This window comes from Podarcis muralis, chromosome 10 (assembly GCF_964188315.1).
Source record: "Podarcis muralis chromosome 10, rPodMur119.hap1.1, whole genome shotgun sequence".
Taxonomy (NCBI): domain Eukaryota; kingdom Metazoa; phylum Chordata; class Lepidosauria; order Squamata; family Lacertidae; genus Podarcis; species Podarcis muralis.
The window spans coordinates 52,131,116-52,158,420 of NC_135664.1; the positions used below are offsets into that span (position 1 = coordinate 52,131,116).

The 27,305-nt window shown below is 44.5% G+C and overlaps 1 protein-coding gene across 1 annotated transcript; it reads right to left on the minus strand.

Moving 5' to 3' along the window:
- Positions 1 to 691: 691 nt before the first annotated feature.
- Positions 692 to 27,182, minus strand: C10H12orf75 (chromosome 10 C12orf75 homolog). The gene is made up of 5 exons (XM_028746688.2): positions 26,792 to 27,182; positions 13,359 to 13,383; positions 6,461 to 6,496; positions 4,580 to 4,659; positions 692 to 3,096 (listed from the first exon to the last, which is right to left on the minus strand). The coding sequence occupies exons 1-5, from the start codon at positions 27,180 to 27,182 to the stop codon at positions 3,044 to 3,046; spliced, it is 585 nt and encodes a 194-aa protein (XP_028602521.2). The 3' UTR covers positions 692 to 3,043.
- Between the last annotated feature and the right edge of the window lie 123 nt (positions 27,183 to 27,305).

Genomic DNA, 27,305 nt, shown 5'->3' on the forward strand with positions numbered 1-27,305 from the left:
ATACAATAAAATGCAGCATAAGAAAGAAAAGAAGCAATAAAAATACAATCAATAGGAATATGCAATGCGGAAATGCTATGGACCACCTGAATCAGGTGTGCAGACCATAGCTGGTGGACCCCTCCTCCAAAGCAAGGTGGGTTGTTCACACCAAATTTGAATTAATATATTCAGGCTGCTAAAATCTGTCACCCAATGGTCCCTTCTTATGATTGTTTCTTCTTTAGTAGCTTCATATTTAGGCTTGCTAATTTAATAGTGTTTAACAGGTATGACTGGCTTTGTGTGTGTGAATCTCCAGCTGCCCTGTTGAGCGTGGTTCCAAAAATAAAAAATCTAATGTCCATTGGTTTTGTGCATGAGTGCATGATGTGTGCATCCTTCCTGGGCAAGTGGGCGTGACAGGAAGAGACTGCACATGTGGCACTACCCTCCATTTCCAGAATTGTTGATGTTTACCATTATCATTACTAGGGTCTGTTTGTCACAAGGACTAGGAAGCAGAGCCTGGAGCAGAAAGAGGCTGCAATTAGAGACATGATGGGTTTGAGACTGATCCAGAGAATGTAGACAGTACCCATTTCTACATGCAATATGATTTCCCCTCATCTCTGCCCCCCTTCTTCCCCAGAATTGAACTTCAAAATATCCATATCTTCAAGATTAGGAAAACCAGTAATGGAGACTTCAAGAGCAGGAAAAAATGGATTCCTTATTTGACAGAAATTCAAAGACAACATTGAAAGTGAACAGTAGTTAACAAGAGACAGAGAGTTGCATTAGGGGTGGCATTTTAGACCATAAGCCTTCAAAGAACATTGCATATTCTGGCATTTCTAACATAATCCTTGTTCCAGAACCTATAACTAGGATTAAACTTCCTCTTTGCACCACAGAAAGTATGACTGGGAGACAAAGGACTGTCTGCCTTAGAGAGTTTGGCCTCCCTTGTAAAGCACTTTACTACTTAAAATATGACATTGCTTCTGTATTTCTGTAAATCATATATTCTTTGTACACTGAGATCTTCTTTGGTGTCTCCCTAAAAGCAAGTGTTATCTAGATAGTAAAAATGTATGGGAAAGTGCAGAAGACAAATTCTCCACAACACTGGAAATGCAGGATTTATGACTGGCATGTTCTGCTCCCTGGTGTGAGAGAATCTCCCTTTAAAAGAAAAGCCCCTGGTTAAAGGCTTCCTTTCGCCTGACATTCCACAGCAGCCTTTTTCACAAAACAGCAAAAGTTATTTCATCCTGGCAATTTATGACCAGACTGCACTCACAATTAATAAGGCCCCATCTGTATAATACATTTAAAACACTGTCATGCCACTTTAAACAGTCATGGCTTCCTCAAAATAACCCTGGGAATTGTGGTTTGCTAAGGGTGCTGATATGACTGGCGCTCCTGTCAAAGCCCTGGTCGACCTCTGGAACATCCAGATGGCTCAGGCTGTTGACACGCTCGCTCCTGAGTGGAGAGGGATATGGGGTGGCATTTTCATGAGGATGTCATGTGGATGCTATGGGGGAAAATTGTATGCATGAGCAGAACTGAGTCCACAATAAACTGCCACATGGAAGACATAATTCCCTGAGAGCCTGGAAAGCTGTTGCCAGTCAGAATAGACAACACTGGAATAGATGGCTTGGTTTAAGGCAGTTGCCTATAATGTGCAACACCTATTAGAGTCATACAGTGGCCCTACAGCTAAATCTCTTTAGACTCCTGCCCTGTGTATGTGCTCATGATTCACTAAGTGGTCCACAGCACTGCAGTCCATCAGATCATTTCAGAATCATCATGAGTACGATGGGAGTGAGCTGGTGGGGCAGGTGCCATCTTCAAAACAGAAAGGACAGCACAAGAGTTATGCAAAAATGCTTCAATAATTTAATACATCATATTCAGCCATGCAGAAACACTGAGTGGTGCTACACTGAAAGATCACCAGTATGAAGTTAACTGCGTTTGAAAACATTTAATGGGATGGTATATAAAAGGTAGAGGTTGGAATGAAATGTTGGGATGAAGTTTCACATAATGAAATGTTGCCATTAACAAGATTAAGATACCAACTCTGATGCTGATCAGAACACCTCCAAATTTAAGAGGTGTGCAGAACTCGAGGTTTGATCATCTCTATAAAGCTTTGCGCTGATTACGGCCCATCAAGGACTGTGGCTGAACAGGTGCCATTTAGTTCAATGGGACTTACATGGAAATTCATTGCAAGAAATGAGTAGCATTTGCCTGGCTGCAGCACTTGCAAGCTCCTTCCTGCCATTGTCTTCTGTTCATTTTTTTAATAATTAATTTACATATATCATTATTATCTGTATGCAAAATGAAAGACACAACACATGATTGTTTGGTAAAAGTAGAGGTTATTTTCAGCCACTAAAACAAAATAAAGAAAGGGAGGCAGGCAAGTTAGCATCTCACTGAAATAAATGACAGTTCGTTAGTAGGTAGTAAGTAGGCTGGAAACTCATTGAATAGATTTCTGGCAAAATAATTTTTCCTGAACAATTCCTACACTTCTAAAAAGTGACATGTCAACATCAGTGGCAGGTTAACAGTATAAAAGTAGGTTGTAATTAGAAATAGCTGACAATGCCTATTGGTACCTAACTCCTATTTCCCACAGCAGTAGCCTGCATATATTACTCAAATATATTACTCTGGAGTAAATCAATAGTTCATTTGCACTAACCTTAGCCTAGGAACACTTGCGTGAACAGCAGTAATGGTCTTGTTATATAAAAGCTATCAAAAGTAGCCAAATGAAAAAACAGACCTATTGTCATCAGTAGACTCTGTAGTACGGCCAAAGTGCTGGCGATCAACAGCGTCAGCTTTTTGTGCAGAAATACCCATCATATATCTGTTAACGCTGACCGGAGGACATCAAAAAGATCCATAAATCACAGTCCTATGCTTCGGTTCCATTTTGAGCATCCAGCTTCTTGATCTGCCGTTGTAACTTTCACTGCCAAGAAGCTTTTTGGTGGCTTCATGCTTCTGGCTATGCAAATCTTCAGCCGAAAGGCAGCTCTGAATTCCATTGCGAAGAATGGTCTACGCAGATAACTGATTGGGAGGGAAATGTTGCATGAGTAATAAGGACCATAATCCAAGGGGTGAAAAAACTTTCTATTGCAAGCGGGCCAGTGATTGAACTAGCAATGCCCTGAAGATTCACATTTGATACAGTTACAATGGTACCTTGGTTTTCGAACGTAATCCGTTCCAGAAGACCGCACAACTTCTGAAACATTTGAAAACTGAAGCGCAAAAGGTGGTCTACAGAAAACGGGGGAAATAACATGTCCACGCAGTGGAAGCCATTCGACTTCTGAGGAACATTCGAAAATGAAAGCATTTACTTCCAGGTGTTCGGCATTCAAAAACCAAAACGTTTGGCTTCCAGGACATTCGAAAACCGAGGTACCACTGTACAGCCCTAATCTATTTAGTAGTTTTTTTTATTTATTTACATCATGCTTTTCCAGCCGGCAAACTCTGCTAGGGAGAAATTTGGCAACCCTCATTTGTCACCGTCACCCATATGTAAAACTTAAACCAGATACAAATTAAAGGAAGCAGATTGAAGACTCACAGTGGTGATGTAGGAAGCATGCATATACTGTACATGGGGCAATTACAATGAGGTCATAGGCATTCAAGAGCAGAGATGGGAAACCTCAGGCCCAGGCCCTTCAAGCATCTCTGTCCAGCCCTCAGGACTTTCCTCAGGCTACACACCTCACCAGCCCTACTCTGTGCTAGTCCACAAGTGTTTTTGCCTGGCTGGAATATGTCCTTGAACTGTGATTAATGGCTCCTGCTGACGTTGATGGAGAATGAATGTGTGTGTGTGTTTTTAGAAATCTCTGAATTTTGCATAGAACAAATGTGGACTACTGCACAAAGATAAAAGGCACATCTGTTCTCTGCTCACTCTTGCCTCTGGCCCTGCCCACTGTGGCCCCCCAAAGGTTGTCCATGTTGGAATGCAGCCCTCAGGCTGAAAGAGGTTCCTCACCCTCGCTCCAGCATCTCAAATGGTGTCAAAACTATATTAGCGTGGCCCAACTTTTCAGAGAATACTTTGACGTGGAACCCTTGTCATGTGGGATGGGAGGAGTGAGGCCAAAATTTGATGCCCTCCCCCAGCCCTCACACTGCTTTCTCAAAGCTGGCTAAGTGGGCACTGGGCTTTGGGAAGGAGGTGTGAGGCTCTGGCACGGTCCTAGAGCCCTCCTTCCGAAAGCTGGGAGAGCACTAACTAGGCTTTGGAAAGGACCCTCGCAGATGCTACAGTGCTTGGTAGTCATTGAACAGAAGTGATCATCTAATACAGCCTTCACCAGACTGATCTAATACAATCTAAGCAGTGAACATAGCTGCCTTATTTGTTTGTTGGTTGGTTGGTTGGTTGGTTGGTTATATACCAAATGGCTTCTAATTGGTTAACAGTTTCAAACACCAAAACAACTATCTTAGCGCTATCATAAATTAGAGATGATAGCACACTGGAAACACTAAAAGCACACACCTTTTTAAGAAGTACCTTGAGACGCCGTCTTTGACTGCGTGGAAATCTTGGTAGCCGCATCAGCTGGGAGACCAACATAAACACCTCCATAGTTCCTTAATGGAATGGAAAAACACCGACATGAAAACCATAACTTAAACTGAGAGTATACCTAATACTAATAGCAGCAAAATTAACTACTTTAACGTTTGTATAGGACTTTTCAAGTGTTGAAAGCATTTCACACGTGTTAGCTGGTTGTAATCGGCACAACAACCCAATCCAAGTTAGCATTATTACCATCCATCATGTAAGAGGGGGGAGACAGAGAGTGGAAGGGAGTAGCTTGCTTTAGGTGACCTTGCGTGTTCATTGCAGAGGTAAAATTCAATATGCTAGATCATGCAGCTTTTTGGAAGAGATATGATAGCAGTCTTCAAGTATCTGAAGGGCTGCAACATGGAAGACAGAGCAAGCTTGTTTTCTCCTGCTCTGGAGGGTAGGACCCAAACCAATGGATTCAAATTACAAGAAAAAGATTCCAACTAAACATTAGGAGGAACTTTCTGGTGGTAAGAGCTGTTTGAAAGTGGAAGAGACTCCCTCAGAAAGTGGTGGACTCTCCTTCATTGGAGGTTTTTAAGCAGAGGTTGGGTGGCCATCTGTCAAGGATTCTTTAGCTGAGGGTTGGACTAGCTGATATCTGGGGTCCCTTCCAGTTTCCACAATTCTATGATTCTAAGCAATCTGCTTGCTCCAGTCTCCGTTTTGCCTGTTTGGGATCAACCCCTTGCTCAAGCTGATCCAGTCTTGCATTAAAAATTAAATTAAATTAAAAAATAAACAACTATTTTTCTTTTAAAAGACAACTGAAGGTGGCCCTGTTTAGGGAAGTTTTTAATGTCTGACACTGTATTGTTTTTACTATTCGGTTGGAAGCCGCCCAGAGTGGCTGGGGAAACCAAGCCAAATGGGCAGGGTAGGAATAATAAATTATTATTATTTTTATATAAATTCAAAATGGATCCCAACAATACAGATAAGACACAGTTCTTGAATGTTATACAGAATGGCAGAAGCAGCTCACTATTTAAGGCTCAGCCTCTTTCTTCTCAGCCTCAACTCTCCCTCTCTCAACAAAGTAGCTCAGTTTCTTAATAATAATAATAATAATAATAATAATAATAATAATAATAAATTATTATTTATACCCCGCCCATCTGGCTGGGCCTCCCCAGCCACTCTGGGCGGCTTCCATAGAAACCAAAAATACACTAAAATATCACACGTTAAAAACTTCCCTGAACAGGGCTGCCTTAAGATGTCTTCTGAATGTCAGGTAGTTGTTTATCACTCCATCCACAGCAGACTTCAGCATTCAAGGCATAGCAAGCCAGACTGTGCAGTTGGTCATAAAAAACGGACTGCACCAACCAATCAATTGACTATTACCAATTGACGGTTCACTACCGCAGCCATCTTGTTTGCCTGATAAACCTGCGGAGGGAGGCTCAGCTAATTGGAGGAAGGGCTCTAACCCTGTAGCCTCCCCTCTTAAGAGCCTCTTTGAATAACCTACAGCAGTTTTCCATCAAACATTCTGTTTAAAGAATGTGGCCTCTCACAGGCCTTCTATGCATCATTGTTTACTCTAAGAAAGGTCCTTAATTTGCTTCTGTGCTATGACTGTTTCCCAGCATCAGGGGGTAAAGTAGAGGTTGAGATGACAACAATATATTGGGGGGGGGGCACATGCAGCTAAACTCCCTAGGAATCTCTGCTCATGCAACTAAACCAAAATACAGTTGTTGGTTTGGGATAATAACCTAAAAACCATCCCTTTCCCTGTGTTCTTTCCTCATGAAATGGAAATCCATTTTGGATTGTACAACTTCACCTCAATCCACAGCAACATACCTCCTCTTGTCATCTTCTGACACTGACTCTTCTGTTCTGCAATGACATAAATGACAAAATAGATTGTCGAAACTCGGTTTTAGATTCCCCACCCAACCCTTTCTGTTGATAGCTAAACTTCTACAGTCAAACCTCGGTTCCTGAGCACCTCCATTATTGTACGTTTCAGCTCCCAAATGCTGAAAACCCGGAAGTAAATGCTCTGGTTTTTGAACATTTCTCGAAACCTGAATGTCTGACGCAGGTGTTTTTGCTTGTGTGCAACAAGTTCTTCCAACCAGTCGGAAGCTACGCCTCTGTTGTCAAACGTTTCGGAAGTTGAACGGTCTTCCGGAACGGATTACGTTCGACAACCAAAGTTTGACTGTATTTGCCAATGACTCATTCTCTTACTTCATTGAGCCTTCTGCTGACAGAAATAGGAGAAAGTCATAGCTGCCCCAAACAGCTCCAGGCATTTCCCACAAGGCCCCTGATGCAGTATGACTCTGGACTATTGTGGACATTGAAACATAGTGAGGCTCTCAAACATGTTGCTCAGTGTGTTGCTCAGAGTGCAGCTGCAACAAAGCAAGCCAAGTAGGCTTACCAGCAGAGGAAGGAGCTCACTAGAGGGCACTTATGAGGGGGATGTCGCATATGCATCACCAAAAAAGAGGAACTGTAATCTCCTTCCAACAACTCCTGCAGCCAAGAGGACATCAAACGTACTGCTCTGTTTTCCTTTGGACCACATCAGTGAGACCGAGAAGGGGGTTTTGTCGTTTGGGCAGCCCAGAACCTCCACACACTGCCCAGGCTCTTACCCCAGAAATGATGACTATACAATGGTACCTCAGGTTACATACGCTTCAGGTTACATACGGTTCAGGTTACAGACTCCGCTAACCCAGAAATAGTACCTCAGGTTAAGAACTTTGCTTCAGGATGAGAACAGAAATTGTGCTCCGGCGGTGCGGCAGCAGTGGGACGCTCCATTAGCTAAAGTGGTGCTTCAGGTTAAGAACAGTTTCAGGTTAAGAACGGACCTCTGGAACAAATTAAGTATGTAACTAGAGGTACCACTGTAATTTAAACAGAAATGTAGTACTTTTCACTACAGTGGAGGTCATACTTTTGATGGGTAACTTCAGTGCCCCTGCCTTCCTTTCTCAGGCAGCCCTTCAAATAGAGCAGTGTTTCCCAACCGGTGTTCCGCGGCACACTAGTGTGCCGTGAGACGTTGCCTGGTGTGCCGCGGGGAAAATTTAAAAAATTGAAAGATATCCGGAGAGGCGGCCTTCAGGCGAGGATGAATTTTAATTTTCCTTCTCCCACTTAATGCCCCACGCTCGCCCGAGCAGCTTGCAGTCCTCGGTAACCACGGCGACCCGAGGGAGGGGAGGGAACAGGGAAGTCGAGGGCGGCGGCGAGCCGCGATGACGTCAGTGGGCCGCGCCGCCTCGCCCTGGCACGGTGTGAGAGCCCCGGCTAGTGGCGCGAGCTTCGGAATAAGTGGGATCCGCGTGCGCGAGACCGAGATCGCGGGTAAGGAGCTCAGCCCTGGGCAGGAGGAAGCGGGGCCGCGCGTGCAGGCCACATCCCCACAGAGAGCGAGCCTCCCCCGGCCCACCACTCCGGGCAGGTCCACTCGCATGAGGGGGCGGCGATGGCGACGGCCGGCAGCTTGCCTGCAATGCCATCCCTCGAGCAGGCGAGGAGCCCGGAGGCTACCAGATGCGAGTCCTCTTTCCCACCCTGCTTGGGAGTCCAGAGCACTTGGTCGCATTCAGGATCTAGAGTGGGGAAGCGGGGCTTGTGTCTGGGCTGGACACATTGGGCTGCCTGTGCCGCTCGACCTGCGGGGAGAAATCAGGGTGGGAGTCACGACCGTGAGGCAGGGCTGCCAAGTGTGGCAGAAGAGGACACGGCCGTCGCACCTGTCCTTAGGTAGGAGCTTCTTCCGTGTCGACCTGCTGCCCTAAAGTCTTGGCTTTTTTCTTGGCTTTTTGGCGGTTGGCACAGAAGGAAGGCAAGGGGGAGGGGAAAAAATTGAAACTTACACTTTCGTGCATCCCTCCCGGCGTGACGCTGCGCGCTGACGTCACGGGGCTGTAATGGTGGTGTGCCTCGAGATTTTTTTCATGAAACAAGTGTGCCTTTGCCCAAAAAAGGTTGGGAAACACTGAAATAGAGGACTGTCCATGATGAAACAGGACACATGAACACCACCATAACTTTGCCAGGGGCCTCAAGGCCTGCAGAGAAGCACTGAATGAAGGACAAAAAGGGGAGGTTTGTGAACATGAGTCCTTGGGGAACATTTCTGCATAGCGTTCTCCTCTCCAGAGATAACTAATGTAGGAATTATTACTGTGGCAGTTTATATATTACAGCCAATCTCCAAACTTTGGGGAAGGTCAGTATTCACATGCGTCCGTCAACAATTCCAGTCAGATTTTGTGAATGTCTAAACACTCAAGAAATACCTTAGCGAATACTGATAGCTTGTGTGGGCTGGGGGTAATGGGAGTTGCCCTCCAAAACATCTGGCAGGGCTGATCTATTTGTTCCCAGCAGGAGGCAAAGCATTCTCATGAATTCCTAAATGCAAAGTTGAAAGCTCTCGACTGTAAAGACTACTTTAACAAAATCACAACTCTGGTTGCTATGATGTGCGGCTATTGGAGCACCCTCACATCAGATGTAAAAGAGATAAATAACTATACAACTTTTAGAAGACATCTGAAGGCAGCAATGTATGGGGAAGTTTTTAATGTTTGACGTTTTGTTATGCTGTTATATTTGTTGGAAGCTGCCTGGAGTGGCTGGAGGGGCAACCCAGTCAGATGGGTGGGGTACAAATAATAAAGTTATTGTTATTGTTATTGTCATCACCACACACATTAATAATTGCTACTACTACAATTTATTACCTGCCTTTCACCCTAAGGTCCCAGGGTGTGTTACAGCAATTAAAACACAGTAATATTAAACACAATATTTAAAGAAGCTTAAAGCAAATGAGGGACGCGGGTGGCGCTGTGGGTAAAAGCCTCAGCGCCTAGGGCTTGCCGATCGAAAGGTCGGCGGTTCGAATCCCCGCGGCGGGGTGCGCTCCCGTTGCTCGGTCCCAGCGCCTGCCAACCTAGCAGTTCGAAAGCACCTTCGAGTGCAAGTAGATAAATAGGGACCGCTTACTGGCGGGAAGGTAAACGGTGTTTCCGTGTGCGGCTCTGGCTCGCCAGAGCAGCGATGTCACGCTGGCCACGTGACCCGGAAGTGTCTCCGGACAGCGCTGGCCCCCGGCCTCTTGAGTGAGATGGGCGCACAACCCTAGAGTCTGGCAAGACTGGCCCGTACGGGCAGGGGTACCTTTACCTTTACCTTAAAGCAAATGAAAAATACAAAAAACAAGTTGGCTGCTATTAACTTTCAAAGTTCCATTAGCTTACATGCAATATCCGTGTGCAACATTTCTGGAAGCAGAACTGCCACCCACATTGCTATCTCTATCTCGGGAATGACAACCCTCCTCAAAAATTATTACTGGTGTTATGTACTGAAGTTCTCACCCTGGGCCAGCAGGGGGATACTGTAGATCGTTATGCAAATAAGGGATCGAAAGTGACGTTCAGTGATTGGATAGTTTTAGAAAATTGTTACATTAACGTTGTGCTGGAACTCTATATAAGCAGGCTGACTGAACCCTTCAGTTCAGTTCAGTTCTGGCCTCTGAATAAACAAGAGCTATTTGAAGAATCGCTGTGTTGTCTGATATGTTCACCCACAACTTAACAACTGCCATTTCTGGCCATAGGCTATTTCTGGAATTTGAAAGTTTTAGGGCAGGAGGAGGGGACTTCTGGCTCTCAAAATGTTGCTAGACTAAAATACCCATCACCCCTAACCACTGGACATGCTGGCTTTAGTTCAACCAGCCATCTGCTCTGGCTCCACTACCTGTTGGCATCTCTGCCTTCCACCCTGCCAGTCTCCACTGAGAAGGAAGAAGTTTCAGGGCTTTTCGGCTTTTCTGTTTTCCCTCTAATATTTCAAGCTCTATTGTCTCTGGCAAGCTTTGAGGTCCCATCCACTTTATGAGGTCATTAAATATCCCTTGGTGCATTCCACAAATGTGCCTTTCTTTTATTCAGTCCAAAAATTCTCAGTCCAGACCCCTTCAGAAATAGAAACAATTCAATGGTGGTGTTAAAGCTTCTTGTTTTTAGTTTCAAATACAGTCGTGCCTTGGATCCTGAACGCCTTGCAACTTGAACGTTTTGGCTTCCAAACACCGCAAAGCCAGAAATGAGTGTTCCAGTTTGCAAATGTTCTTTGGAAGCCGAACGTCCGACGCGGATTCCGATTGAGTACAGGAAGCTTCTGCAGCCAATCGGAAGCCGCGCCTTGGTTGTCAAACATTTTCGGAAGTTGAATAATAATAATATTAATAATACTAATTTATTTATACCCCATCCATCTGACAGGTTTGCTCCAATCTGGGTGTCTTCCAACATAATATAAAAACACAGCTAAACATCAAGCATTAATAATCTAGTATTCACAGCACAGCACAGAAAGAGAGCTATGCTTCTGTTGGGACCATATAACACCAGTGCTGAAAGACCTACATTGGTTCCCAGTACGTTTCCAAGCACAGTTCAAAGTGTTATTGCTGACCTTTAAAACCCTAAACGGCCACGGCCCTGTAAACCTGAAGGAGCATCTCTACCCACATGGTTCAGCCCAGACACTGAGAGTTCAACTCCGAGGATCTCCTGGTGGTTCCCTCACTGCAAGAGGTGAGGTTAGAGAGAACCAGGCAAAGGGCCTTCTCAGTAGTGGCACCTGCCCTGTGGAACGCCCTCCCATCAGATGTCAAGGAGATAAGTAACTATGCAACCTTCAGAAGACACCTAAATGCACTCCTGTGTAGGGAGGTTTATAATGTTTAATGTTTTATTGTGTTTTCATGCTGGAAGCCATCCCAAGTAGTTGAAGCAACAGAATGAGATGAGTGGGGTACTCAATCAATCAATCAATCAATCAATCAATCGTCTATTAAAACACTTTAAAATTAAGTCTTATATTAAAGTACTTACATATGCAAAAGACAAAAGTTAATCATGTCCATTGATTTCAACAGGTCTATTCTAAGTAAGGCCAACATAGGATACAACTCAATACATTCAACCCCCCCCCGCAAAGTTGCAAATCTGAATGATCTCATCCAAATCTATAAGGTTGTCAGCTACCATGATGCTTAAATGTAAGTGTATTTGTAAGTAAGTTGATGGGCCTGGAAAGCTACTATTGACACAATTTCTGTAATGCATTTTTAAAAATGGTGTTGATGCTTTGTTTCTTCAAAAGAAAAAAGAAAAGAGGCTCTGTACCTTTAACACAACAGGTAGAATTCAACAGGTGCAGGCCATCTTCCCTTCACTGCATTTCCACATCAGCAAAGGCTTCACCTATTGTTGTGCAGCTATGGAAAGCTCCCGTCTACAAAAAGGTGGCAAACTAGTATTTTATACATCTACATATTTCATCGTTCCTTCCTGCCTGGTGACTGACTCTTAGAAAAAGCTCCTAGAATGATGGATCTAGGACGTTCATTACTGCTATAATTAGCTACCCGGGACTTGTGGTTTTATTGCAGTCCAGCTGCTCCTCCTTAACCACCCCACTGCTTTCATCATCCACTTAACATCTGCTCTATTAATTAAGGAGCCCCAAGAGAAAGCACAGCAGGCAGAGAGGGAATTTCAGCAGGAGTTGTTTATGCACTTGGCACCTGAACATTTCACGGTTGTGTAGAAAATGAGATTTCAACAGGTGTATCTGGACATGCAAGCCACTGAAATTCCCTTATGTGGACAACTGTGAAAGGCGCAAGGATCCCTTCTGCTTTCTCACTTGGCCACCCACACAGAGAATAATTTCCAGCTTCCGAAGTGGTTGCATCTGTGGTGATAGAGGTGATGAAAATGATACAGCCAGTGTGGTGTAGGGTGTCAAACTGGGAGGGTTCAGATTCCCTCCCCCCCCCCCCAGCTATGAAACTCACTGAGTGACCTTGGGCCTGCCACTCACTCTCAGCCTAACCTACCTCGCAGGGTCGTTGTGCGGATGAAACAAGAGAGGCGCGAAAAATACATGCCGCCTTAAGCTCTTTGCAGAAAAAAAGGGACATAAATGCAGCAAACAAACAAATAATCCTGAATCACCAGCTAGGAATACTGAGGTCCAGGCAGCAGGCAGGTGAAAGCAGAAACACAGCCCAATGCAATGTGATTTCTTTTGCAAGCACTCTACTCATGCCCAGCAAGACAGAAAAACCTTTCAAACACATACTAACGAATTTGCTTCGATGATTTAATTCTTGCATTAATAAAATAGCGCAAGCTGGGTTTTTCTTCAGGTGCAGAAAAAACGGAAGGCAGGTTCATTCAACGCACACCTTCCACATGCTGAAATAATTGTGGTGGGGGGCACACACCGAGGCTAGCCCCACCCCCACAACTGATGCATGCCATAGTTGCATCCTTGTTTGGTCAGTGCAGGAAGGGGGCCAGTCATGTCTGCCTTACGGAGTGCATCGTGGTGAGCCTGTGTGGGGAGGGGCCCTGTGGACCTTCAAGCATGGACAATTTTTTCACCAGCTGCACAACAATCCACAGTTGATGAGAGCCTGGTTCAAATGCTGTGCCCTATCATATCCCCATCTGCCCAGAGACCTCAAGATTTCTTGAATTCAATGGAGCCTGCTCCCAAGTAAGAAGGTTACAACGGAAGCTTTACTTAAAACCTGCTAACCCTGGTTAGAAGCTATCATGAGATGGTTACTGGCTCTGGTAATCATTTGATAATAATTCAAACTATTTTATAGACAATGCAAAAGATATATACTTACACATCTATTGCTGTTCCTGCAGTATCTAGAATGGAAAGAGCAAAATGAAGGTTGGGTGTAGAAATTTGGTACCACTTGTTCAATCCGTCATTTATTTGTATGCCACTTTTCCAAAGGTCAAACCACGTGCAAAGTGGCTTACAACACATAAAAAATTACATAACTACAAATGTAACAAGACTAGTCATAAATCATAAACAAATCATCAAAAAGTACACAACCAAATGGGAGGGAAATCCACATAAATCACGAAGAGACCACTAATGTGCAGAAATGCACCCCTTATATTTCCACTTCCATCGTTTCTAAGATATTGGTGTCAGGCGTGCTAAAGAGCTGGGTGACAGCAGGGCTGTTAAACTGGTGCCAGCAATAGCAGGCCCTAACCCAAACGTGGATCTCCAAGCTTATTCCACTAAGACGTATCTTTCTTAGCCACTGAATTTAAAGATCAGGTTGATTATCATAGTGACATCAATCCCCTCCCAGGATTGAACTTGGAACCATTTTAAATATTGTAACATTTTTTATTGCCAATTAGTTAGAAAACATCTGTTATTAATACACCCTTCGAATGGCAGGCATATAAAAAATATACGAAGAATCCAAAAAAAGCAGAATGGAAGGCAACAACAAACACCACACTTTATTCCCCATCATATCAGCAGCTCCCTGTTCATGACTCACTCAGCCACTAAATGCACAGAAGGCAGGAATCAATTAAGGATGACCTCCTTCTTCCTCCCCTGTTATGAAAGGCTGTTTTATTGCTGCTGAAATGTCATTCAATGAAGCCTGCAGGGAAGCAGCCCACAGACAGCTTCTGCTGCAGTCCTAACCCTGTTCACTTGACAGTAAGCTCCACTGACTTCAGTAGGGCTTACTTCTGAGTAGACGTGGGTAGAATGGTGCTGCTAGACATTGGACACTTTTTTTAAAAAAAAAAGTTAAACCTTAAATTTAAGGCTTAATGTGAACTTGAATGTTTTGGTAGCTATCTATCTATCATCTATCTATCTATCTATCTATCTATCTATCTATCATCTATCTATCTATCTAATCTATCTAATCTATCTAATCTATCTAATCTATCATCTATCTATCATTTAAGTTGCATATCACCCTTCATCTGTAGGTGGTTCACAACATAAAATTACAGAATAAAAAATGCAAAATACATAAGAAAAATAAGAAAAAAACAAACCAATAATCTTTCCCCCTCCCACATCACATTTAAAAGGGCATCGGATGCCAATCAGCCAAAGGCCTGTTTGAAGAGAAATGTCTTCGTCTGGCACCTAAAGGTGTATAATGAAGGTGCCAGGCAAGCCTCCCTGTGGAGAGCATTCCACACAAATGGGGAGCCACTGCAGAGAAGGCCCGTTCTCGTGTTCCCACCGTCCAGACCTCTCACGGGGGAGGCGCACGAAGAAGGGCCTCAGATGATGAATGAAGTCTGGGTCAGTTTATATGGGAAAAGGCAGTCCTTGAGGTATTGTGGTCCTGATCCATTTAAGGCTTTATAGGTCAAAACCAGCACTTCGAACTGGGCACAGAAACTAATTGGCAGCCAGTGGAATCGGATCCAGATTGATGTAATATGCTCAAACCTTCTTCCCCAGTGAGTAACCCAGTCACCGAATTTTGCACCAGCTGAAGTTTCTGAACTTTCTTCAGAGGCAGCCCTACGTATAATGTGTTCCCAGCCTGGTGCCCTCCAGATATTTTAGACCACAACTCCCATCAGCCCCAGTCAAAATGGCCAGTGCTGAGGGATGATGGGAGTTGTAGTTCAAAATTATCTGGAGCGCACAAAGTTGAGGGAAGTGGGCATATTTTATGCCTGGGGATTCCCTGAAGACTGGAAAGTAGTCACCAATTTATAAAAAGGAATCTAGGGTGGATAATGGAAATTACAAGCCAGCTAGCTTCACATCTCTCCTGGGAAAACTGGTGGAAAATATTCTTAAATATGAAGCATCCTAAGAAATGCAAGCCTTGCTGAAGCAGAGACAGCATGTCTGAGTTCTTTGAGAGTATAAACAACAATAGAGAGAAGTGATCCGATTGACATAGTATACTTGGGAGTTTCAAAAAACTATTGACAAGGCACCTCGGCAAAGACTCCTGAGTAAGCTTAGCAGTCATGGAATAAGAGGAGAGGTCCTCTGACGGATTAGGACTTGGTTAAGTAGCAGGAAGCAGGCAGTAAGGACAAATGGACACTTCTCCAAATGGGGAGATGTAGAAAGTAGAGTACAGGGTCATTTGGGGATCTGTATCAGGACCTGTGCTTTTTAACTTGTTTGTAAACAATGTAGAGCTAGGAGTGAACAGGCAAGTTTGCTGATGATACTAAATTGTTTGAGTTGTGTTTTGTTGTTTTTTAAAAAACAGATTAGATAGACAAAGAGTCTGACCTGGACTATGACAAGTCCTGCATTAGCTCCATTGAAATGAATCAGCTTTGTGCAGGGTAAGCTGCCTGTGGATTGTTGGTAGCTATTCTACAGAGACAAAAAAGCATTCCACTCTAAAGTGGACTTAACCAGAGATTTGTCCTGCACTGCTCATTAAAGTGTTCCCACTTTGAGCTGAAATGAATTCAGCAGCTAAGCGGCATCAGATTTAAAATATATCAGAGGGAAACAGGAAAATATATTAAATAAATAAGGAGAAGATAGCAAGAGCAGGTCAAATCCAAACAGTGGAAAACCCCAGATAACCAGCACTGAGTTCATCTTTAAGAAGTTAGGTTTGAATTTGTGACCTGGGCTTCGGTTACTTAGATGACAAAAAGATACAATGGGACCTCCTTGCATTCCATGCACAGAAGCTGACTAGCAGGTCAAATTTACTCCAGCATTGTCAATGGGGCAGCATTTCCTGCTACACCAGAGGGCAATAGGTTAGCTGAGGGGCAGGGGGGCGTGCTGCATGGCACGCACAGCTTTGTGTGCCAACACCTAGCTGCCACTTTCCACCCACACTGAACCCCGCACCTGAAGCAGCTCTATCACCCTTCCAAATGATAGGGCTGGTTCTGAAAAGCAAAGGAAGACAAATCTGCCCCCCCTTGATGGGCTCTCGGTCAGTTTCCTCATCCTGACTGGCATCAGATGCTAGAAACAACCACTTCATTGTACAGAAGAAGCGGACAGAGGGGAAATAAGAAGAGGGGGAGGCAATATAAGGGGTCTGTCACCATTTTCTTGTAGTCTAGGGTCTTTGGATTGCCCATCTTACATCACCATCACCACCCCCTCCACGAAAGGCACACATCACACAGGAAACACATTACCAAAACAGGACAAAAAGTTCACAGATTTGCCTAAGATTTCCACACAGTAATTTATATGTATTGGTGCAGAATTAGAAATAATTACTGTAACTTACAGAGAAACGCAATACATGTCAAAACAGCAAGGAAAACCAAGTGACCTGTGTCCCTGCCTGTTCAGTCTACTCTCCAGGTGCTAACTGCATTGATGGGCAACCCCAAGGTCTCTGCACTCCCTCAATATAGCCGTTTATCTCTGAACCAGTTCTGAACCAGACAGCCCTTTAAAGAGAGGCCTGTCCTATGGAGAAATAGGACACACACAGCCATTCTAACATGCAGACAGAGACTCTGGATGGTTCAGATAAAGCTTGGTCAGCTTAAATCGAAGTGACTAATTGCACAGGAAAATAGTGAATGATTTTCCATGATTCCGACACCAGATTATATCTTAGTTTGGAGTATATGAGTCAGCTGTAGGTTTCATCAGCTCGCAGGAAACTACCGTATCAGCTCTAAGAACAATTTCTAGCAAAATCTCTTGATTGATTGGCACACTCCTGAGCAAGAAACAGGCACATCCCATGTTGTCCAAATAACTTCCAAATTAAAACTGAGTTCAAAAGTTGAGAAGCATCTCCCCGCCTCACTCCTAATGAATCCTTATCAGAAGAGATTTCTGTGTCCGGTGGTATGCCAGGAGATAGGCCAGGTTTTTCAACAAATAACTGCCCCACCTCCAGCCAGGAGAAAGCAAACGGTATCTGCAATTGAAATTGAACTTTGTTTGCTGAGCTATGGGACCTTGTGTACTGACACCAACATTCTAGTACATTTTTCAGCCTCAGGGCCACATCCCCCTTTGGGCAACTTTCTAGGGGCCACATGTCAGTAATGGGTCAAAACAGAGGCCAAAGTGGACAGAGCAACAAATGTGAATTCTACCATACTGCAGTAGGCAACTTACTGCACACAAAGCCCTCTCTATCTTCCAGCCAAGAAAAGATATTCTAGCCAGGTGAAAAAACACTCAGAGATGAAAGAGGAATGAGAGTATAAGACCTGCTGATCAGCTGGGATAGGGAGTCCTCCAAGACCAGGGTAGACAACAAGGCGCCCTCCAGTTATTACTGGAGTGCAGTTCCCATCATCCCTGATCATTGCCCATGCTCCCTGAAGCTGATGGGAGCTGAAGTCCAGAAACATCTAAAATACATAGCATTGCCTACCCCGCCCAAGCCTCCTCAAAAATGGTTCCCATGAAAAATGTGAGCTCAGCAGCTTCCACTGCCTTGCTTGACTGCAACCTAAATAGCTGCTTCACTGTTACCCGTGCCATGCTGGCTAAGGCTGATAGGAGTTGTAGTCCAGAACATCTGGAGGGGACCAGGCTGGGGAAGTTTGTACCAACTGGAGTACCCGCTAGCTGCTTCTCTGCATCATGATTCACCATTCTGCCCCTGTCTTCTTCTACTCTGCCTCCTGTAGTCCACTCCATCCCATTGCTCCTGGTACAGCAGAATTACCTGCCTTCTTAGGAGGCGTCTCTCAGTGACTCATGCAGAAAGGCGGAGACAGGCTGTTCTGGGGAAAGGTTGCAATTCTTGCTCTTATATGCTCTGCTTGAAGCGTCAAGCTGGAGACTTTCTCACAAGCTATCTACACCCAAGGCTCCGCAGCCAGCAGTTTGCCCCTCATTGTGACCCTGCACTTCCGAATTTGCCACTACACTACTGTATGTGGGATCTGGGAAGAGTTATTCAGTAGGGATGAGCTCTGCATATGCCCCTATGTTCCAGAACTAAAGCCTGTCATTAAAAACAGGTTTCTGAAGCACAACTCAGCTCAAAATAAGCCCTATGTGCCTCATATTTTGTAATGACAACTACTGCCAACTTCCTCTTGGTCCTTGCACCACCCTTGAGTTTCACTCTTCTCATTTCTTGCCTTCAATCCCTTCTCCATAAATGCTGCAAACCGAATGACATCTCCAGTAAATATATGCAGATGTAGTCAACTTGCATAATTTAGAATTTTAAATTTCTATTTAATATGTGGTGTTTTTTTTGGGGGGGGGTTATGATTTTCCATGTGAATTGCTATTTCTTTGCTCTACATACCTGCAGACCATCTCTTAGCCCAGGGGTCTGCAACCCGCGGCTCCGGAGCCGCATGTGGCTCTTTTACACCTTTGCCGCGGCTCCGGGGCAGATACTAGCGAGGGGAGGAGGCGCATTGTGCGCCCCGACAGTCCCCACTGTGGCGGGCGCTGTACTGGCTGTGACGTCGCATGGGGGCGGTGCATGCGTTAGTCACGCACCGTCCCAACGTCACCTTCCCGTCCGCTACATTGTAAGGGGCATGTACGCTGGTCACTGCATTGAAAGGGGGCATGTACGCTGGTCACTGTTTTGAAGGGGAGTGAAGAACACACACACACAAAAAAGGTAACTTGTTAATTTAACATTTATTTCTATGAGGAGGAGTAATTCTGAGGGGTCAAACAAAGAAATAATAAAAAAGTGACAAAAAAGTTATTTTTATAATGACGAGTTTTGCGGCTCCCAGTTTTTTTTCTTTCGGAAACGGGTCCAAGTGGCTCTTTTTGTCTTAAAGGTTGCAGACCCCTGTCTTAGCCTAACCCACAAGGTTGTTGTGATGATGAAATGGGGAGGTGGAGAACCATGTACACCCCCCTTGAGATCCTTGGAAGGTAAATGTGATATACAAATGTAATCAATGTAATAAATATAAATAAAATAAATAAATAAATAACGGGACATTCTTATGACCTGTGCTTTTCTTCTGGGGGAACTCAGGGGTACGCATACCCCTAAACATTTTGTGAATCTTTGTACTTTTGTCCATTTTCTGTATTTATTTTCCCCGATTTGAACTATAAAATGGTGATTTTCTTGAATCAAAATGAGAGCACCCCAAACATTTTTTGTGGAAAAAAGCACTGCTTATGACATTTGAAACCAAAGGGCCTGTTGGTGGAATTTAGTTTTGTTTCAATTAGTTTATTCGTTATAGTGGTTCTTGTTTATTTACAAGGCGAGGTAAGCATAACAGGGTAATGCAACTGTATTGGCATACTTTATTCGATAGATAACTTCCTCTGCTTAGGTTTTCAGGAATAAGGAAATACATAATGCAATTTTTCTTGGAACTAAAAGGGTTTCTTATAGTGCCAGCATGTAACCTTCAGCTCAGAGTGTAAACACCCAATTCCCTCCCCTGTCTGTGTGTCCTCCTAATCTTCAAGGTTCAGTTTGCTTTTTCTAGCAGAAGACCAAGGCTGAAAGTTGGGATATTGCTCAAAGCTTTAGTGGGGATGGAAGCGTAATAGTTTATCCCTTGATCCATGAAGATCGATAACACTTTGCAGCACAATTTTACCTAGAGTACCTGCAGGAGCTATTATTACACTTACTAAGCAGATGCTTTAAATTGCAGATAGTTCTTTCCTAAGCAAAATTCATGATGACATCAGGCAGGCAAGCACTCACAGAAAGAGCTAATCATCTGCCTTTAACAGCACTTTATCTGCAAAAATCAGCAGGTGAAGCTTTATACCTCTATGGAGATAACCATTATCACTTGCTAATGTTTAGAGCTCAAGATGCATTCTAGGAAGATACATGAGCCAGCAAAGAAAAAGGGGGAAAAAAGTGGCAATCCTTAAGAAGCTTGTTTTAAAAAGGATTGATGTGGTCATGAGTAGGAAAGCCCTTTATTTTAATCCCTCTTCTAAGGTCACATTCACACCATACATTTAAAGCACTATGATGCCACTTTAAGCAGCCAAAGCTTTCCCCAAATAATTCTGGAAGCTGTTTTTTGTTAAGGATGCTGAGAGTTGTTAGGAGGCAGGTGGTGCTGTGGGTTAAATGACAGAGCCTAGGACTTGCCGATCAGAAGGTTGGCAGTTCGAATCCCCGCAAAGGGGTGAGCTCCTGTTGCTCAGTCCCTGCTCCTGCCAACCTAGCAGTTCGAAAGCACATCAAAGTGCAAGTAGATAAATAGGTACCACTCCAGCGGGAAGGTAAACAGTGTTTCCGTGCGCTGCTCTGGTTCACTAGAAGTGGCTTAGTCATGCTGGCCACATGACCCAGAAGCTGTACACCGGCTCCCTCGGCCAATAAAGCGAGATGAGCGCTGCAACCCCTGAGGCGGCCACGACTGGACCTAATGGTCAGGGGTCCCTTTATCTTATCATAGAATTGGAAGGGATCCTGAGGATCATCTAGTCCAACCCCCTACAGTGCAGAAATATGCATCTGTCTAGGATTGAACCTGCAACCTTGCTAACAATTCCCAAACAATACATTTAAATTACCATATGCAATTTTATGCAAACCTTTGTCCTCTTTTTTCACGTGTGGGGTGGGCAAAGCAGAGATGGCCACCCTGAAGAAGGAATCGGTGGGTGGGTTTAACTAAGTTTTGCTCAGAGTAGAGACATTGAAATTAATGAGCATGATTCAGTTACAACCATTACTGTCCAGAGGTCCACTCTGCGTAAAACTCAGTTGAATACCACACACTATGTAGGCTCCAACATGTTCCATCCATTACCAGAGAATTGCACTCAGTTGCACCACTGTTTGTTTACAGTACCAAAAGCAGAAAGTTCCAAAGCAGAGTCAGATGCAAACATCTCCATTTTCCTACCAAATCCTGCAGAAGAAAGCAGGAGCTGGAAGAGGAACAGCTTCATCTTGTCAGGTCCCCAGGAACGGGGATTTCAGCCCTCCTCTTTGTCTTTCTCCTTCTATCAAAAAGAAAGGAGGGGAATGACAAGGGATTCCAAACTCTCCAGCATGATCTCAACCATTCACTTTGTATATGGGCACATGGTTCTCTGTATGTGGGCAGCATATCTAAAGCAGCTGAAAAATTGCAAGTGACAGCCACAGATGAGTATGGTTGAACTTATCATATAAGCTTCCTATAATATTCCAGTTTAAGCAATCAGAATGATTACCTTCTGGAGAATTTGCACCATTCACCACATTTAAAATAAAATGCACAAGCTGATTTTTAAGCAGGGGTAGCCAACTTCTATTTCCCGGGGAGTCAACTTATCCTATGAGTTAAATGAACTGACTTTGCCCCTTACTTCACAAATGGTTGGGCTTTCATCAAAGAATGACTCCATCTCTAGAAATACAACTTTCAGTGATATGGACCACAAGCATTCAGGCAGAGGTGGGACATTACACATGAAGGATCTAAGCAGAAGTGTAATAGGAAAGTGTGGTAAATCTCTAATTTTTTACAGCTTGAAAAGAAATGTTTCTTTAGGAAACTTGGGCAAACTTTTAACACACCTTAATTAAAATTTTGTAAGTCTGCCAGGGGATAAGGCTAATTTGCTTCAGGTGTCAGATCTGGCCTTCAGGCCACTAGTAAAGGTAAAGGTACCCCTGACTGTTAGGTCCAGTCGTGTACGACTCTGGGGTTGCGCGCTCATCTCGCTCTATAGGCCGAGGGAGCCTGCGTTTGTCCACAGACAGCTTCCAGGTCATGTGGCCAGCATGACTAAGCCGCTTCTGGTGAACCAGAGCAGCGCACGGAAACACTGTTTACCTTCCTACCAGAGCAGTATATATTTATCTACTTGCACTTTGACGTGCTTTCGAACTGTTAGGTTGGCAGGAGCAGGGACCGAGCAACGGGAGCTCACCCTGTTGCGGGGATTTGAACCACCAACCTTCTGATCAGCAAGCCCTAGGCTCTGGGGTTTAGACCACAGTGCCACCCGCATCCCTGTTCTTCAGGCTACTAGCTAGCTAAATATGATTGTGGGAGAGAAAGGCGGGGGGGGGGGGACCTAGCAAATTACATGAGAATTTCAGTATGTTCTCCATTGCACCACTAATTTAACAGTGATTTACTTTGTCTGATATATACATAAACCAGCTGAGATTTAATAAACAAATCACAGTAGCAAAAATCACCACCCTCTTGTGTTTGGGCCAGATGAGAATTTTCAATCTTGCTGCTAACTGTTAGCTAATTAGTGCAAATTGTATAACATGTTTGCAAATGCAAACCTGCAAGCTTCATGAGCATTTTCCTAAGGTTAATAATGCTTTATGTTCCCTGGAACTGCGGCTCATTTAACAGCCAGTGTTTAATTTACCTAAGTATTTATTTTTTTTTTTTAAATCTCTCTTTAACATCAATGAACTGCAAGTTTATATTTGCAAAAAGTACTTCCGTCTGCTTCAGTCACTCTTCTAATGGGGTCAGAGTCCATGTTATAATGGTCCTCCTTGCCTTCTCTCCAGATGAGGATCATAATTCTTCTCTCCAAATGAGGATCATAATTCAAACTCAGCCAAGTAGATGATGATCTGAGTCACATTGTTCCATCAACAATGTACCATCCAGGTCATTGTAGGGGAGACACTTATCAAAACTCAGGTGCTTACACTCCAGCCTGTCCTTCATAGGATCAATTGACCCAGAACCAGAGTTTGAGTCATCTAAGATCTGGATTGGGATATGGAGGTGTTTGGCTCAGTCAGCCTCGGAAGTATTTGGGCTTGCATTAGGACAGGATTTTGTCTGAAAGTGAAATTGGGCTTCCTTATTTCCCTCCCCCTTTACTGCCCTCCAGCTCTTGGCAACCCTCTTTACAAAGCTGAAGTATATCACTTCAAGATGAAAATATGCAAAAGATCATGCCAATGGAGCTTACCACCACTTTACTCCTTCCCATAGTTGTCCTGTTGGAAGGGGAAGGTCATATGACTTTTGGAAAAATGCCTCTCAAATGGCACACTTCCTCGACACCCCCCAGTCCCACCATGCCCATTGCACTTTATGCATCTCAGGATGTAGACTTTGAGTCACTATGCCATAGCAAGTCCTAGGGCTGTGCACTAGCTTTGGCCAAATCCCAAACCAACTCGGGATGATTCAGGTCAGCCCAGTGTGCATGCGGCCACAGCAGGTTGAAGCTGCCCTGGATTTCTCTGGGTCTACCTGGATCCAGTTTGGATCAGCTCTGGATTACCTGGGGTCAGATTGGGGCTGCTACAAAGTATCAGACCAGGCCCTGAATCATACAGCCCTAGCAAATTTGTTAAGTCATAAAGATGCCACAAGACTCTTTGCTGGAGATAAGACTTGCACCATTTGATCCTTCAAGAGGCACAACTCCATGCCTCTTCTCAAGAAAGGATTTGAAATGAAAAGCGCTGCCATGGAATTGTTGTGGATTTACTCTGAACAAGCAATCTTGAATGGGATGACAAGGAGAGAAATATGGAATTACAATGCGCCCACCCCCAGCACCAGTTAGTTTGAATTTCAGTTTTAGTTTTTATTTACCACAAATCCCATGCTACCTGATATCACAAAATGAGCCCAGAATAGTTCAGTGTTCAGGTGCAAGTAGCTAACTGTAGCGTGAATCTTAGGCATCTGGTGCAAATACCTTTTGAAAAACAAACCAATTTTTAATACTTTTTCCACTGAGGATATGGAAAAATATTTGCTTTGACAGCAACAAGCTATATGCAGTCTAAGCAAGAGAGAACTCTCAGAATTTCTTCTCACATATTTTCAATAGACAAAATCATTTTCTTTTGGATAAAGGAAGTTGAGTATATATGGCAGGCATGAAGCATAATTCTAAATATGTTTTCCTACAGGAGTACCCAAGAATCTTCACCTTTGCTCATGAGAATATAGTCATTCAGCATAATGACTTGAAAGTAAACCCTACTGTATGAATAGGACTAGAGATTTCCTGTTTCCAAGGCTACAATTCTATGCATGGGAGTCAGCACCACTGGGGCCTACGTCTGAGTGTATACACTTGTCAGCTCCATGGTCAATACTGGCTGTGGCAATGGAAGTTGGAGCCCAAAACATCTGGAGGACATCAGGTTGGGAAAAGCTGACCTGGACCAATGGCCCTCTACCAGTCTGTGTGCTGGGAGCAGTAACTTTAAATAAGTTCACTCATAACCCTGCAACACTACATTTCTTGGATGCACCTCAAACTGTTGAGGAATGCAAAGCAAAACCCTTCTTATAAGAACAGCTTGCTATTAATGCTTATGGTCCAGGGCCATCTTACAGTGGCAGAAGTCACTGGGAACTCATGCTTAGGATGTGCATTGCTATCCACTGGAAAACATCGTATATCCAAGAAGCTAAGGGCTAGAGACTATCAAAGGCACATCCCAACTTCCCCAGGAGCACAGTCCTAAATGTGTCTACACAAAAGTTAATCGTCATTGAGTTCAATGTGGCAGACACCTAGGAAACATGTGCAGGGTTGCAGCCTTAGTGTTACAACACTGGAAGTGCATTTAGGAGCTAGTTCCACTGACCTCAGTGGAACTTAGATACTAGCAAACATCCATAACATTGGACAGCTGCAAGCATTTGCAAAGCAATGGAAATAAACATAATAATGTAATAAAAGTAGTAATGATGTAATTGCATCTGAATGCATTGTTTTTCGGGACCACTAAGAAGTTGTATGAGCTAAGAGAACAAGAAGAACATACGTTTAAAGATGATTGGAAAACGTTGAATATATGGGAAATAATTGTATACAGCTGAAAATGCTGGCAGGGTTGAGATAAATTCAACAGTGTAAACAAGTTTTGATGGATGCAATAATGGAATACTGAATGGTATTGTTTTTGTAAAATATGCAGGGATTTATGATATGTAAAATGAACCACAGAAAGATAAGAAGGGAAGTCATTGATATATTAGGGATGTAAAATGAGTATCTTAAATTGTAAAACAGAAAACTTAATGAAAATTATATGCAGAGAAGAAGCGGTATGAGCATCTGTCTCCAGTGGCTAAGAAACAGTACCCTAATCTTAGGGTCCATAGAGCAGCATAACTTTCTGCATTCATGTTGTGCTTCCTGGACTGATTATAGGGCTGCATAGATGCAAAATGCTCTACAGCCATGAAACATAAAAGAAGTTTGTCACTGGTAATCCAGCAAGCTGCAACGGGATGACAACTCTTGGAAACCACTCCAAGTGACACTGGGCTGCAAAAACGTCTAAGGGGGGAATGCTGGTCACATTTTTGTCAAATGTTGACACAGAAAAAAACTTTCCCATGATTTAACATCTACGGATTTAAAGCAGAACCATTCACAGACAGAAAATCCGAAGCATCATCATCAGAGAGGCAAGGATGTGGTGCCAAAACAAATGCATGAATGCAAAGTCAATTGTTCCCGCCCTGAGTTATGTGCATTTTAAGTGGATGAAAAGAAAAGGCCTTTTGTATTACTGGGGGGGGGGGGAGAGGACAAATCCTTTCAGGAAGGGAATATCAGCCGCCAAGTACAAAAAAGAGCTTGAAATAAAGGATAAGTCATGCTGAAAGGTCAGCTGCAGAGAGCGACCATAACTCTTTCCAGCCAGCTTCTTTGCACTCCTAACATTATTCACACGCCTAGTAAATAGACACGCAGCAGTCCAGCCCTGCACTTGTCAGCCAAGAGATGTATGATCCCACACGCCAAAAAATCAGGCTGCATCGCTTTGCAGGACACCTTTTCTTCGCCTGCTTTTGCAAAGCAGCTTCAGGAATGGCATTCCAGCAGCGGACTTGGTGTGTGTGTCCCCCTTTTCCTTCCCAGCTTCAGCTGTTTCCAGTGAGGGAGTGGGTGGGGGGAACCTCACACATTTTTTGTTCATTTCCGTCAATTACTACTAATAATAAGTAGTAGTAGTAGTAGTAGTAGGGGGTAGAGGCAGGCAGGAGTGAATTGTGCCTGCACGCCCCTATCAAGCATTGCATCCCTTGCCTGAGAGCAGCGTTGCTTGAGCGTGGCATGAAGTTTCTAGCCACTTCTAGAAGTGTGCGGCTGCCTCTCCTCGACGCCTGCCGGACAGACACAGTCACACAAAGGGAATCTTCTTTTTCTTCTAGAACAGACCGTGCCTTCTCCTCTGCCTCCTCGCTGCTCTGTCCTTTCCCAGACACCTTCCTCTTGCAACAACTCAACCCTCTTTCCCTTGCTGCCCTCCAGCCCTCCCATTACCTGCCTCCGGGCTCCTTCCCCGCAAGACCCTTCGGGGCATCCTCCCTGGCGCTGCTGCCAAGCCCCCCACCTCCAGCCCCACCAGCCTCTCGCTTTGCCCCTCACCTCTGCTGCCGGCGCTGGTGGCGGTGGAGTTGCCGCAGCCCATCTCCCTGCAGCGCTGGGGGCTCTCTGGAGTGAGCGGGGGTCGCGCAGCCGAGAGGCAAGCCCCTGCCTCCCTCCGTCTCGCCGCTCCGCCTCCGGAAAGGATGCCGCCTCCCAGGGCGCCCTCCTTGCTGCCAGCGGACGAGAAGCAGGAGGAGGACCGAAAGCAACGCCGAGGGGACCCGCCTCCTCCTCCTCCTCCTCCTTCGTCGCCCGGGCAACAGCGGCAGCCAATCGCGGCCGCCTGCATCTCCAGCGGCCGCCTCCTATTGGCCTGAGCGGAGGCGAGCGGTGTTTCGAACGGAGAAGGGATGAGGATGCTGAGCATCACCTCAAGGCTGTGCGTGAACATCCGAAGAATTGCACAGAATCATAGAAGTGTAGAGTTGGAAGGAACCCCAAGGGTCATCCAACCCAACCCCCTGCAATGTAGGAATCCTGCCCACAGCCAGGAGAGGAGAGGAGGGCGAAGTGT